Source organism: Nicotiana sylvestris, chromosome 2, assembly GCF_000393655.2.
Source record: "Nicotiana sylvestris chromosome 2, ASM39365v2, whole genome shotgun sequence".
Taxonomy (NCBI): Eukaryota; Viridiplantae; Streptophyta; class Magnoliopsida; order Solanales; family Solanaceae; genus Nicotiana; species Nicotiana sylvestris.
The window spans coordinates 83,458,697-83,474,469 of NC_091058.1; the positions used below are offsets into that span (position 1 = coordinate 83,458,697).

The 15,773-nt window shown below is 40.7% G+C and overlaps 1 protein-coding gene across 1 annotated transcript; it reads left to right on the forward strand.

The window, feature by feature from the left end:
* Window positions 1-652: 652 nt before the first annotated feature.
* Window positions 653-4,518, forward strand: LOC138885158 (uncharacterized). The gene is made up of 2 exons (XM_070166065.1): window positions 653-1,516; window positions 4,273-4,518. The coding sequence occupies exons 1-2, from the start codon at window positions 653-655 to the stop codon at window positions 4,516-4,518; spliced, it is 1,110 nt and encodes a 369-aa protein (XP_070022166.1).
* Window positions 4,519-15,773: the final 11,255 nt, after the last annotated feature.

Genomic DNA, 15,773 nt, shown 5'->3' on the forward strand with positions numbered 1-15,773 from the left:
TTCCGGTTTTGACGGAGATTTGAGAAAACAAAATCTTATATTCTCAAAGGCTCCCTCAGTGCATCGATTCTTTGGTCTTCTGAACATTAGTAATCAAATCAGAAAAAACAACGTTGTCAAAGGGTGTTGTTCTTTCAACTTCCTGTATTCAAGGTTCGAAAAGCCGGACGGATTTGAAATTCATGAAAAGGGCCTTACTGACAAACAAAACAAGGATGCTTGGCAGATTCACCGTCGCTTCGCTTTCATGGTGGCTTTTCTGGGAATCATGGTCTTCCCAAACAAAGAGCGGACAATTGATATTCGCATAGCGAGAGTCGTACAAGTCCTCACTACCAAGGAAAGTCACACCCTTGCCCCAATCATTCTCTCAGACATTTATCGGGCATTGACTTTATGTAAATCAGGAGCAAAAGTCTTCGAAGGGTGCAAAATTTTGTTGCAAATGTGGTTGACCGAACATCTCTGACATCATCCCAAGTTCATGCAGTATGGTCCAAGCAATGACAATTTCATCGGGAGTTATGAAGAAAGAATAAAAGATTATAAATCTCCAGAAGGGGTGGAAGCCTGGATATCTTATTTAAAAGCTTTAACGGCTAGTCAAATTGAGTGGACTTTGGGATGGCTCCCGGTAAGAGAAGTGATACACATGTCAACCTTGAATAGTTATTTGCTGCTGTTGGGTTTGAGAAGTGTCCAACCATATGCACCACAGAGAGTTCTAAGACAACTAGGGAGATACCAAGTGGTGCCTGATGATAAGGATTTAAGTATGCAAGTGATCGAGCTACACCCCGAAGCCACTCTCCCCGAGGCTTTGATTCAGCAGATGTGGAATGGGTGTCGATACTTGAAAGATGATACTCAAGTTCCAGATCCTGCAAAAGGCGAGATAAATCCAGGATATGCTAGGTGGTTTGAGAAAAGATCCCGCGTGGATGATGCACCAGAACCTGATCTTAGAAAGCCCGTAAAAAGACCACATGTTCAAGCCTTTGATGATAAAATCCAAGAACGATTGGCTTGGGGAGAAAAGGAAAAGAGATACAAAGCAACTATTCATGCCTTAGAAGAAAGTCTAAGGAACCTCAATTTGGAGAAAGACTTACAAGCACAAGAGGTAGAGGGTGAAAAGAAGAGTCTGATTTGTAAAAATAAAAATCTTCGCGCTCAATTTCAACAGATGAAGAAAGCCTCTGAAGCACCAGTGAGAAGTTGGAAAGATCAAAAAATCATTGCCAATCTAATGGAAAAAATGCAAGATTATGACTCCATCTTGTCAAAGACTGAAAAGGCGTTAGGCAAAGCTAAGGAAAAAATCAGACAATTAAACGAGGAGGCCAAATCTAACAAAGAACGCCAATTAATGAGATTCGAAGAAGACATGGCTCAATTCAAGAAAGAGAAGAACCGTTGGATACATTCAGAAGCTCAACTCCATGTGCAATTGGAAGAAACGAGAAGGTACAATAGAGAACATCAGCACGCAGACATTGACAGAGAAAGAGCACAGGCAAGACTCGATCAGGCCAGACTTCGAGCTCAATTGGAGTCAGCTTTAGATCGCGAAGACCGCATAAGAGATATAGCCACCACTCGCCAACAGCAATTACAAAACCAAGACCAAAGTCTCCAAGATTTCAGGGCACAAATCCATGATTTGGCGGTTTACACCTCTCAAAGTTATGTGAACTGTCAAGGGATGGATTATGAAAGGTTTCTAGAGTATTCACCTACTTTTGTCCGTCATATGGCAATGGAGTTAGAAAGAATGTATCGTACACTAGGAGGTCAGCCGGGTCAAGCCCCACCGTGAGAAGATGTTCCAATGATTGAAAACAAAAGTGGGGAGTGGAGCATATTCACAACTGTTAGGAGTTATTTCTTTTAAGTCATGTTTGATTTGGGTTTGTGTCGAGTCTTTTAAACCATTTTCTTAAAATGTTTTCCAAATGTAATGTCCTTTCCGTCTTTGTATTGTTTTAAGAATAAATAAAAGTGTTAATAATTGCCTTCCGCCAGAACTATGCACGGTCTGATTCATGCGGGGACATGATACGTAGGCAATCTCTATAAGATTCGACCACAATCAAAAGAAAGAATAAAATGAAAAGGGAGGGAAATAAAGATAAGAGTGAGTGACAATAAAAAGAAAGATCAAGAAAAGTTAGGATGACACAAGCAACCGAGCAAATGTATGATAGAAGATGGTTAATTGCCTAGGAACATTGCATCTCAACGTGTAATTATATATGTGTTGAACTCTCAAAACTAACAAGTTTGCTCATTTCCAGAATTCAAGCAGTTAGTTTATCTAGAGTATACTGGCACATTATCATTATCAAACCAGATCAAAAGGACCGATACCCGAAAGCATGTCTATCCCGGATGTCGACACAGGTGTTGAGATAGAGGAGTCGGACGTCAGTAAAATGAAAAAAGAGATGCTTAAACTTAAGCAACAGATGGCCGAGATGTATCGGGCTTGGTCCACAGGACAATCACCCCCAGCTTACCCTACTAACCCTGCCTCCACCCCACTACTAGCTCAAACTCAGGATCATCCTACCACTGAACTATCCCCGAGTTTCCCCATTTACCAGCACTACCGAGGCACCACTTCTCATACACCACAATCTCCACCCCCTAAACCAGTTCATACCCTCCTCCACCAGTAACTCCTGTCTTCGTAGCACCTCCCCCAGCTACACTCCCCAAATCTCTTAGTGAGCCTATGTTCCAGGCCCAGGACAACCAATATTACCCCTCGGAGCCCACTTTCAAGCTTCAGAAATCCATTCATTTACTCCCCGTTTTGACCTCCCAACAGAAATTGACAAGCCAGTCAAAAATACCGAACATGAAGAGATGTTCAGGAATGTTAAAAGCTTAGAACAATCGTTCCAAGACATGCGGGGGTTAGGAGGGCAGGTCAGTGTGGCCTACAAAGACCTATGTCTGTTCCCAAATGTGCAATTACCAGCTGGTTTCAAGATGCCTAAGTTCGACCTATACAACGGGCACGGCGATCCAGTAGCCCACTTGAGGGGTTTTTGCAGCAAGATGAGGGGGGATGGAGGAAGAGATGAATTATTAATGGCTTACTTCAGTCAGAGTTTGAGCGCATCATCTTTGGAATGGTACACCCGCCAAGACCATGGGAGATGGTACACATGGGATGACCTGGCACAGGCATTTGCTTGTCATTTCCAATACAATATGGAGATCGTTCCAGATCGACTATCCTTGACTAAATTTGAGAAAAAACATAGTGAAAGCTTTAGAGAATATGGGTTCCGGTGGAGGGAACAGGCAGCAAGGGTGGATCCCCCAATGAAGGAAAGTGAGATGGTAGATTACTTCCTACAGGCCTTGGAACCTACTTACTATGGCCATTTGGTCTCAGTGATAGGAAAATCATTCAACAAAGTAGTGAAGATGGGAGGTATGGTAGAAGAAGGCCTCAAGTCGAATAAAATTATGAGCTATTCGGCTATCAAAGCAACTACTCAGGCTATTCAAGGCGGCGTAGGAGGGATTGGCAAGAAGAAAAGGGAGGAAGCGGCAATGGTTGATTCAGGAACTTGGTTCGGATCCAGAGGCTCACCTCATTACTACAATCAACCTCGATCCCACCAACCAACTTATCACCACAATTCATCCCAACACTACTATCACCCGTCGGAACCGCATTTTTCCGTCCACCATGTGCAAGCATACAATCAACCACCTGCCCACGCTCATTGGCGTGCTCCTGTCTTACCAAGTACCTACCCATATCCACGAACCTATCAAAATATTCCCGGGCCAGGTTTCAGGCCTAATCAAGCACTCAAGAGTGAAAGGTTGCAGAAGAAGAAAACCTTTACTCCGTTGGGAGAGTCCTACACTAGTCTGTTCCACAGGCTAAAACAGCTAGATATGCTAAGGCTGATACAATCCAAGCTGCCAAATCCTCCTCCAAAGAATCTGGACTACACCGTTAGCTGTGAGTATTGTTATGGTACCCCAGGTCATGATAAAGAAAAGTGTTGGCACTTAAAAAATGCAATACATGAGCTGATTGATACTAATAAAATTGAAGTTCAAACTCCCCAAGCTCCCAATATCAACAGAAATCTGATGCCAGCCCATCAAGAGGCCAATATGATAGAAATAGTGCAGGCTGATGGAGAAACCAAGAAGCCATCATAAACCGTCATGATGATTCGGTATAATGAAGCCAAGATAGATGAATAATGAGCAGATGAGAAGTCGGTACCCAAGCAGAACAAAAACAGTGTTGAGCCATCTGTGGCGGTTGAGAAGGGATCTTCGAGCAAAGTTGCCACGAAGCAGCAAAGTACCAGGGGTGGCCAGCAAACCCATCATAGTCGTGGAAGGAGCCCGCGTAGAGCGGGTTATTATCAAGCCAGTAACCCAATTACCAGTGATCAACAACAAGGCTATTCCATGGAACTACGAATGGGTAACGGTAATGTACAAAGGAAAAGAAGTCAAGGAAGAAATCTGTGAAGTACAGGGTTTGACTCGCTCAGGAAGATGTTTTACTCCCGAGGAGTTAAGAAAAGTTAAAAATAATCCAACACCAATGAAGAAAGTCGTGACTGAAGAAGAAGCGGAAGAATTCTTGAGAAAGATGAAGCTGCATGACTATTCTATCGTGGAACAATTAAAAAAGACACTCGCTCAAATTTCACTATTGTCATTATTGATCCATTCGGACGAGCACCGTCAAGATTTAATGAAGATCTTGAATGAGGCACACGTTCCCGATAAGATCTCCATGAATCACTTGGAAAAAATATCCAACAAAATCTTTGAGGCAAACAGAGTCACATTTTCTGATGATGAATTGCCTATAGAAGGTACTGAGCACAACAGAGCTCTTTACCTCACATTAAAATGTCAAAACTCCATAGTAACCCGGGTATTGGTTGATAACGGGTCAAGCGCAAACATCTGCCCTCTCTCCACTCTGAGCAAGTTGAAAATAAAAGAGGAGAGGATCCATAAAAACCATATTTGCGTACGGGGATTTGACGGTGGAAGTAGAGATTCAGTTGGCGACATAGTGCTGGAGCTGACAATAGGGCCAGTTGAATTTACAATGGAGTTTCATGTGTTGGATATGGCTGTTTCCTATAATTTACTGTTGGGTCGACCATGGATCCATGCTACTAAAGCAGTCCCATCAACACTACACCAGGTGATCAAGTTTGAATGGAATATACAAGAAATAGTTGTGCATGGGGAAGACAGCTTAGATGCTCACAGCGGTGCCATTGTACCGGTCGTGGGAATAAAAAATGACCAGGGACCATGGGTTTACCAGGTTTCTGACATGATGTTGGTAGAGAAAATTCCGGAAGGGAAATACATTCCAAATCCAAAGATAACCGCTGCATCAGTCATGGTAGCCTATGAGATGTTGAAGAATGGTTTTGTACTCGGTAAAGGTTTGGGCTCATCTTTGCAAGGCATTATACAACCAGTATCTCTTCCCGAAAACTTGGGGACATTTGGTTTGGGATTCATACCCACTGTCACAGACGTGAGAAAGGCCAGAAAGCTAAAACAGAAGGCATGAGTCCTTCCAAAGCCAGTCCCACATCTTTTGTCAAGTCCGGTACCAGAAATCACTCGATAACAACAATTCCTAAATCTATGATTAATCCTGAGGAGGAATTAATTGAAAGATTTGAAAAGCTGTTTGACGATGTGAACATGGTGGAAAGTGGTGAAGGTTCTAGCGACGCAGAAGTTCAATTCGTTAGGCCAGAGACAAAGCTTAATAATTGGAAAGCCACTCCTCTCCCCATTCGAAAGGAGTCTTGGTAGTTTATTTTGATTTTTCTTCAGTTTGTTTGGGTTATTTCAGGGTTGTAATCCAAATTTTTATCTTGCAGTTTGTTTGAAGTGTACAAACCTTGTTATCTTTCATCATCCAATGAAATACAGTTTCCTTTTCATTATCATTCCTGATAGTTTTTCTTTTGTTTTTCTTCTCTTTTCTGTACAGTCCTTTTTACGCTGGCTCTAGTGATATGGCATGCATAAGGTATCCTCAGCCCAGTCTTAAAAATCAATCTGATTCCGAAATAATAATTCAAGAAGTATATTGTGATTACGAATCAGAATATGATGAGGATGAGGCCTTCGAAGAGATTAGTAAAGAGTTAATTCATTTTGAAGAAAAACCAAACCCAACCTGAGTGATACAGAAGCCGTCAATTTAGGAGACACAAATAATATCCGAGAAACTAAAATAAGTGTCCACCTCGAACAAAAGATCCGTGAAGAGTTAATTAAAGTACTCATCGAATTCAAAGATGTTTTTGCATGGTCATATGACGACATTCCAGGCTTGAGCACTGATTTAGTGGTTCACAAATTGCCCACTGATCCAATGGTTCCTCTCGTCAAGCAAAAGTTGAGGAAGTTCAAAACTGATATGAGTGTGAAAATTAAAGAAGAAATCACCAAATAGTTGGATGCAAAGGTCATTCGGGTCACTCGATATCCTGTTTGGTTGGCTAATGTCATTCCTGTGCCAAAGAAAGATGGCAAGATTAGAGTATGCGTCGATTACCGCAATCTCAACAAAGCAAGTCCGAAGGATAACTTCCTACTACCCAATATCCATATTTTGATCGATAATTGTGCCAAGCATGAGATAGGATCTTTTGTGGATTGTTATGCCGGGTATCATCAAATTCTAATGGATGAAGAAGATGCAGAAAAGACGGCATTCATCACACCATGGGGAACTTATTGCTACCGGGTAATGCCATTTGGTTTAAATAACACCGGGGCAACTTACATGAGAGCAATGACTACGGTGTTTCATGGTATGATACATAAAGAGATTGAGGTATACGTGGATGATGTGATCATAAAATCAAAGCATCAGGCCGACCACGTTGGGGATTTGAGGAAATTCTTCCTGAGACTTCGCAGGTACAACCTCAAGCTTAACCCTGCCAAGTGCGCATTTGGTGTTCCATCTGGAAAGCTGTTCGGATTCATAGTCAGCCGGCGAGGCATCGAGTTGGACCCATCAAAGATCAAAGCCATCCAAGAATTGCCGCCTCCGAGGAACAATACTGAAGTAATGAGTCTGTTAGGGAGGTTGAACTATATCAGCAGGTTTATTGCTCAGCTCACGACAACTTGTGAGCCTATTTTCAAATTGCTGAAGAAGGATTTGCGGTCAAGTGGACTGATGAGTGTCAAGAAGCGTTTGATAAGATAAAAGGATATTTGTCAAACCCACCTGTGTTGGTTCCGCCAGAACCAGGAAGACCTTTGATTCTTTACTTGACAGTCTTGGAAAATTCATTTGGTTGTGTACTGGGGCAACATGACATCACCGACAGAAAGGAACAGGCCATCTATTATCTTAGCAAGAAGTTCACAGCTTATGAGGTTAAGTACACTCATCTGGAAAGGACATGTTGTGCCCTAACTTGGGTAGCTCAGAAATTGAAACACTATTTGTCATCCTACACTACTTACCTCATTTCGCGTCTGGATCCGTTGAAATATATTTTTCAAAAGCCTATGCCAACAGGGAGACTTGCAAAGTGGCAGATATTGCTCACAGAATTTGACATCATCTATGTAACTCGGACTGCAATGAAAGCCCAAGCATTGGCCGATCATTTAGCCGAAAACCTGGTCGACGAAGATTACGAGCCATTGAGAACTTATTTTCCCGATGAAGAAGTGATGCATATCGGTGAGATGGAGCAAATGAAAAACCTGGCTGGAAACTTTCTTTGATGGGGCTACTAACATGAAAGGAGTCGGGATAGGAGCTGTGATTATTTCTGAAACCGGGCATCACTATCCTGTTACGGCTCAACTTCGGTTTTATTGCACTAAAAATATGGCCGAGTATGAAGCTTGTATTTTGGGGTTAAGGCTAGCTGCAGACATGGATATCCAGGAAATCTTGGTCTTGGGAGACTCGGATCTTCTCGTACATCAAATTCAAGGAGAATGGGAAACACGAGACTTGAAGCTCATACCATACCGACAATGTTTACATGATCTTTGTCAACGGTTTCGATCAGTGGAGTTCAGGCATATTCCAAGGATCCATAATGAGGTTGCCGATGCATTGGCTACCCTGGCATCAATGTTGCACCATCCGGACAAAGCTTATGTGGATCCACTGCATATTCAAGTCCACGATCAGCACGCTTACTGCAACATGATTGAAGAAGAATTTGATGGTGAACCATGGTTCCACGACATCAAGGAGTATATCAGAATGGGAATATATCCAGCACAAGCCACAGGGGATCAAAAGAGAACCATTAGACGGTTGGCAAATGGATTCTTCTTAAGTGGAGGAGTTTTCTATAAAAGAACACCAGACCTTGGATTATTAAGATGCATAGATGCTAGACAAGCTACGACTGTCATGTCTGAAGTACATTCGGGAGTTTACGGACCCCACATGAGCGGATATGTGTTGGCAAAGAAAATTCTCCGAGCTGGTTACTATTGGCTTACCATGGAGCGAGATTGTATCAGTTTTGTGCGCAAATGTCATCAATGCCAGATACACGGAGATTTGATTCATTCTCCACCATCCGAATTGCACACAATGTCGGCACCATGGCCCTTCGTCACTTGGGGCATAGATATTATTGGACCAATTGAGCCAGCAGCATCTAATGGGCACAGATTCATTCTGGTAGCCATTGATTATTTCACCAAATGGGTTGAGGCCAAAACATTCAAATCGGTGACCAAGAAAGCTGTGGTCGATTTTGTTCACTCGAATATCATCTGTCGATTCGGAAACCCAAAGGTGATCATCACAGATAACGGTGCTAATCTTAACAGTAACTTAATGAGAGAGGTATGTCAATAGTTTAAGATTATACATCGCAATTCTACCCCATATCGGCCCAAGGCGAATGGAGCAGTCGAGGCAGCCAACAAAAATATGAAGAAGATACTTCGGAAAATGGTAGAAGGTTCAAGACAATGGCACGAAAAATTACCATTTGTGTTGTTGGGATGTCGCACTACCGTTCGCACTTCGATAGGAGCAACTCCTTACTTGTTGGTATATGGCTCCGAAGCGGTAATTCCTGCGGAAGTCGAAATCCCTTCCCTTCGGATCGTCGCCGAAGCTAAGATTGATGATGATGAATGGGTCAAAACCCGTTTGGAGCAGTTGAACTTGATTGATGAAAAACGATTGGCAGCAGTATGTCATGGCCAATTGTATCAAAGAATAATAGCAAGAGCATACAATAAAAAGGTGCGTCCCCGAAAGTTTGAAGTGGGTCAGCAAGTACTGAAACGTATTCTTCCACATCAGGTTGAAGCAAAGGGCAAGTTTGCCCTGAATTGGCAAGGACCGTTCATTGTGACAAGAGTATTGTCCAACGGTGCGTTATGTTTAACAGATATTAAAGGAAAATGCATGGACATGGCTATCAATTCTAATGCAGTAAAGAGATATTACACATGATTTTTCTCTGGTATAATTATTGAATGTTTGTATTTGGCATTATTTCGAAGATTGGAATGACGAAGGCAATTTATTCTGCTATCTAAACACTTGTACCCTTTGTTCCCCCTTTTGAGCCACATTTGTTTCTTTCATACCCCTCTTTTGGAATCAATAACATTAAAAAAAAAAAGAAAAAGGAAAAATATATAAACAAGGAAATTTCGTGTGAACTACGTCTGACCTGATTCCTCAAAGAGGATACGTAGGCGCCTCACGGCTCGGTCATAGGGTGCATAGGGTGCATAATATGCATAATGTGCATAGTGTAACATAGTAAAATAAAACATCAAAAGACCCCCAAGCAAGAAACTGGGGGCAGGAATTGTACTGGTAATAAGAAAAATGATTCCAAGAGTTGTAATTTTAAACCCATATCAAATTATTTTTGGCCTTTGATACCCTTTCTTTCCAACCACATCCAAAAGACCTTTCGATTATCTTAGAGAAATGTCGAGTCGAGCAAATAGAGGTGATTCATGTCAGAATAACACTCTGGTCCAAACATGATAAAGAAATGAAAATGAGAGAGTCTTATCGGTGAAAACCTTCGCGGGCACCATAAGGCGACAAGGAATTAATGAACAAACAAATGAGAGAGGTTTGTCGGTGAAAACCCTTCAGGGCACTGCAAATCGAACAAGGTCCATAATTTGGTGGGAAGGAGATTGGTTAAATAGACTGGGCTGATTAATCCAAATGCATACCATGATCATTGGTGCTGGTGACTCCACTCAGATAAGTTCCTTGTTCCTATCTCCAACAGTCATCCAAATTTGGATTTTCTTCTTTATTCTAAATTCTCAAAATCGTCGTATTTCATTGCTGTTAATTTTTACTCCTCTAAAGATATTTCAAGGTTAGCCTGGTTCCAACAAATAAGAAGAAATGTCAAGGTATACTACCGAGATTCAAAATTGCACAACGCAAAATACGGCCAGGATATGCGGGAGGTAATATGATGAAAAAATAAGACATGGGTGTGAGCAAAAGTTAAAACGGTGAAGTGGTTCAGTAATGTCATAAGAGACATATGGTTACGATTGGAAGGGTCAGAAGTGAAAACAACAGTTAGGGATCCTGCGGTTAAGGATCAATCATAAGGTCAAAACAGTCCTTTCGACCGATTCAAGGCAGTCTGATGAAGCAAAGCAAGGCAAAGAGAAAACCTTCCCCAACAAAAAGGCCACAACTAACCACCACGTTTAAACTGACAAGATTTTCTTTGATTTGAAAACAGGGGGGCAAAAACGACCTTTGCTTCAGGAAGCACCCGGTGAAGGAAGCAAGTACCATGCAGGTTTGATCGTATAAATTTTTAGGACCCTCCTAGAAAATGGGAAATAGGTTAAACCTTAAAACAATCATAAGTAAATAAATGTAGGACAAATAAGCACCAAAGGGAATGTAGGTTGGCGTAAAAGTTTGCGTAAAAGTTTTCAGGACCCTCCCGGGAAATGGGACATAGTTTAAAATTGGTTGGGGTAACAAGATTTAGTAGAAGTCATGCCTTTAAAAGATATAGCTTGTATTTTAAATTTTCGTTTAGTGAAAGAGTTGTCAGGACCTCCTGGATAATGGGATGCAACTTTCAAATTTTAGTAATAGTTGGTAATATGATTTAGTAGCTGTCCCCTAACTACCAAACTGGGGCAGAAATTTTTCTTTGTTTTTTGTCTTTTTTGTTGCAATCAGGAGTCCACCTCGAGAACAAGGAAGAATAGTTGAAGTATCAGCAATCAGGCGTCCACCTGGAGAACAAGGAAGAACAGTTAAAGTATCAGCAATCAGGCGTCCACCTTGAGAACAAGGAAGAACAGTTGAAATATCAGCAATCAGGCATCCATCTGGAGAACAAGGAAGAGCAATTAAAATATCAGCAATCAGGCGTCCACCTGGAGAACAAGAAAGAACAGTCGAAGTATCAGCAATCAGGCGTCCACCTGGAGAACAAGGAAATATAATTTAAATTTCAAGAGGTCAGGAGCCCCCCTGAAGAATGGAGGCAGAATTATTTTAAGAAAATTGTTGAAGTCAGGAGCCCGCCTGTAGAATGGAGACAGAATTATTTTGAGAAAATTGTTGAAGTCAGGAGCCCGCCTGTAGAATGGAGGCAAAATTATTTTGAAAATTATTGAAGTCAGGAGCCCACATGTAGAATGGAGGCAGAATTATTTTGAGAAAATTGTTGAAGTCAGGAGCCCGCCTGTAGAATGGAGGCAGAATTATTTTGAGAAAATTGTTGAAGTCAGGAGCCCGCCTGGAGAATGGAGGCAGAATTATTTTGAGAAAGTTGATGAAGTCAGGAGCCCGCCTGGAGAATGGAGGCAAAATTATTTTGAGAAAGTTGTTGAAGTCAGGAGCCCGCCTGGAGAATGGAGGCATAATTATTTCGAGGAGCTGTTGAGGTCAGGAGCCCGCCTATAGAATGGAGGTCGTGTCACCTTTCCAAAGTCAAGATTGGAGTCAGGAGCCCGCCTGCAGAATAGAGGAATATGTTTCAAGATCAAACAGAAGTCAGTAATAAGGAGGGTTACAACAGAAATCCCCAGCATAACAGGTCTTAATTTGGGAAGCAACGTCCCCAGCAGACAAAGCAGAATGGTAAAACTTGTGTTCAAGAAAGGCAAAAGGTCAGTGTCATCTCCAGCAATTTTCGAAAGAAAAGCACCAGAGGAAACACAAGCCGACAAGAAAGCAAGGCAACCAGAGCAAGGGGAAGATAGATAAGATTTTGTGATACCTAGTTTAGTCTAACTTCTTATTTTCTTTTACCATGGTGTAATAAGGAGGTCAGTAAGCGGTAGCAGCAGCAGCAATAGCAGTAACAGCAAGATAACAGCTCCATGGTAGTCCCAGCTACCAAAACTTCCCGAACTACATTAACCTGATTCCCTTTTAGCCAGGGATATGTAGGAAACCTTGAAAGCAAAGGTTCGGTTAAACTTTTTCAAAAAATGCTTCACACGGAGTACCGAACAGGCAAAAATCGCTCGTATCCGCTCACTTTTTCTTTGCACGAAAACTCTTCATGTTTTCGGACAAAGAGGGGCAGCTGTGAGCACGTGATTTTTGCTTCACGATAATGACTCAAAAAGAAATCGAAAAATAAAGCAAGTTACCTTCGGGTACAATCTTGAGAGTTTGCGTGACATTTTAGTAATTATTTTGTCCGTAAATGTTTACCTTGTTGCAGTTTAATTAAAAATACAAAAATACTAAGCGAAAATCACAAAAATATGCATTTTTATTCTATTTGTTGTCATCGTGTGATTTTATTAAATGTTTTAATTTGTGTGTTAATTGTCGTTAAGTTTTAATTAATATCTGTGTAGTTTAATTTTGGTTGTTATTTAATTAGGAATTTTTCTCTAAAGAAAAGAGTGCAAAAAATTGAAGAAAATATCGGATTTGGGCTTCACAATTAAACCAAAAGAGCAGGCCCAATGTGTGTAATAACCCAGTCTAGGACCAGGTTTCTCAGTCGTCTCCCAAATGACGTCGTTTGGATGCTTTCAATCTGGACCATTGATCAGTCAGATCTAACGGTCCAGTTCAGACGGTGTATGATTACAATCAATCAGGGCCGTCTTTTCCCTTTAATCCAACGGTCCCGATCAATCCTCTATACCCGACCCACTTCATCCCAAAGACCGACCCAGTCTCATTTAATCAAACGGCACCGTTTCCCCCTTAACGAAAGATCCTGGCCATCGATCCCACCTCATCCAATGGCCAGGATCAATTACCTCACCCCGTATATAAGTCCTAAACCATACCCCACACCTCCCAAAGCCATACCCCCCTTCACCTCTTCGTCTTTGAACCTTCAAAGATCAGACATGTCCGCCGCCTTCAACCACCGTCTTCCGCCCACCGGAAATTGCCTCACGGCGGTTCCGGTGGTCCAAATGACCCCAGCTTAACATCCTCGACTCCTCTTAACCTCCCCATTCCAAATCCATAACCCATATCTCTCGAATCAGGCCCCAACGTCTCGAATCTTCGATTGAAGGTTGGCCTGAAAACCCAACCCTTTCCGATGGCTACCAAATTAACACCATAGCTCCTCCTGACCATCCTCGTCATGAATCTGGTAGTAGCTTAGGACAAATCTTCCTGGAACTGCTCGAATTTTCATTTGAAGATTCGAGCAAAACCTAAAACTACCCCAACGTACCCCCAAATCACACCAGTTATTCTCCTGACCTCACTCGTAACCAAACCAAACTTGGTTTGGTTCGAATCTGCTTAGAAATGATCGAGCCCCAAATCAGACCCTCAAGAACCCTAAAATTCCAAATCATGGAATCTGCCCAAAATTAAATAAAAGGTTGAGGTCTAATCGACCTTAATCGAAGTGTTTTCAGTTGAGAACACTTCAACTAAGGTCTTTTCGATTTCAAATTGCCCGAATCAGAGTTTCGAAGACTGGGTCCGTATGGTCCGGGTATTATGGGGTATTTCCTTTTCTTTCCTTCGTATTTGTTCATTTTCCTTATCTACATATCTGTTTATTTACTGTATTGATTTTTAAATTCTTTTAGACAATTGACTCTGCTCATCTTCAATGAACCTTTTTATTTGGTCCGATTCTGTCATTTGTTTATATTCGCTTTAATTGTATGTGTTATAAATTTTGAAATCGAGTCCTAAGTTGCGTCGATTAATTAATTTCCTGTTAGTCTGTGACTTCGTCAATGACACTGGTTGTTTGTTGCTTTGTTACTGATTTGTTTAAATGTCAATTGTAATATATAATCGATTAATTAAGCTTCGTTGATTAGGTCGTTCGTATAGTTTGAGTCATTTGGCATCCTGTTGTTAATAGTTTCTGAGTGGTATCCTTTATGTTGTGTTTGATCCTTTTTCTCTTAATTATTCATCATCTTTCTGCATATATTTTCGTTCAATGTGTTTACAATGTTCTGTATTTAGGATTTGTGTTAGTTTATTCCCTGTATATATGCCAATTGTTATTCTAGTTAGTTCAATATGGCTATTTCCTGATTCATTGATCCCTATTCTGAGGCTACTTGATCTGATTTGGTTATAACTGTTTAATCAGAAACTAGTGTTGATAATTAAGTTTGAACAAATTTTAAAATCTGTTTTGTGTTGGATTCTGACTTTTGTATTAGGGTCAGTATTATTGAGAGTTTTCAGGGGTAGTTTAAGGGTTAGTTTGGGGGAAATAAACTACATAAATACTTGATTAAGGACTGCTGAATATTTAAAACCTGTTAATGGACTGATTTGAGACATTCCTAAGTGGGTTTGTGAAAAGATAATAGACAACTAATAGTGGAGTTTCACTAATGTATTTGTTTAAAGAATACTGGGGAACAAAAGAAAATGGGGGGCTGATAATAAGGAAAAACTTTCTTAGTGGAACTTAAAGAGAAAAAAAATCAGATTTTAGTGAAAAAATTCTGATTTGAAAAAGAGAAAAAGGGTCGAGCACTGAGTTTTAAAAGGGGGATGAGAAGAGATTTGAAAGAGGGGGACTGGACTTCTGAAGAAGAGAAAAAAATACAGAGAAAAGAGAGAAAAAGAAAGGGAGAAAAATCAGAAAAGTAAAAACAGAATTTTACATTAGAAGTTAGTGTTAAGGCTGATTTTGGAGATTGAGAGTTTCAGTTTGCCATTCTTAAGTTTTAAAAAAAAAATCAGAAATACTTGTTTCCTTGCATCTGTCTGGGTTTGTTTGGTGATATTGTTTGATTTGAATCTGAAATTTCCTAAGATTTCTACTACTGTTCGTCTGGTTTTCACGGGTCTTGCTGGTTTGTTCAAATCTGCTGAATTGTTTGGCATTTTTCTGTTGTTGGGCTTCTGTTGCTGCTATTGCTGAAATATTACCTCTTTTACCCTCATTTCCAGGTATATATTTGTAGACTCATGTCATGAAAAGCTTCAATATTGCAAATAAATGAAGTTTGGAATTTCAATTTTGTCCTCTACTCATTTAAATCTATTAGTTAAGTTTCAGTTTTTTAGTTAGCTAATGTAGTATTATACTTGACATGGGAGCTATTAGCCAACTAGCCTTTTGAAGTTAGTATCAGCTCTGCAGTAATTTTATTTATTTCTGAAGCTTAGTGGTAGTATTTATTTTCGAATTGTCAAGGTAGGGAACTTAGTAGAAAGCTGATCATTAATTAAATTTTGTAACCTTGATTAGCTAAATGTAGGATAGTATGGAAATATCAAGAAACCCCACTACTAGTATATC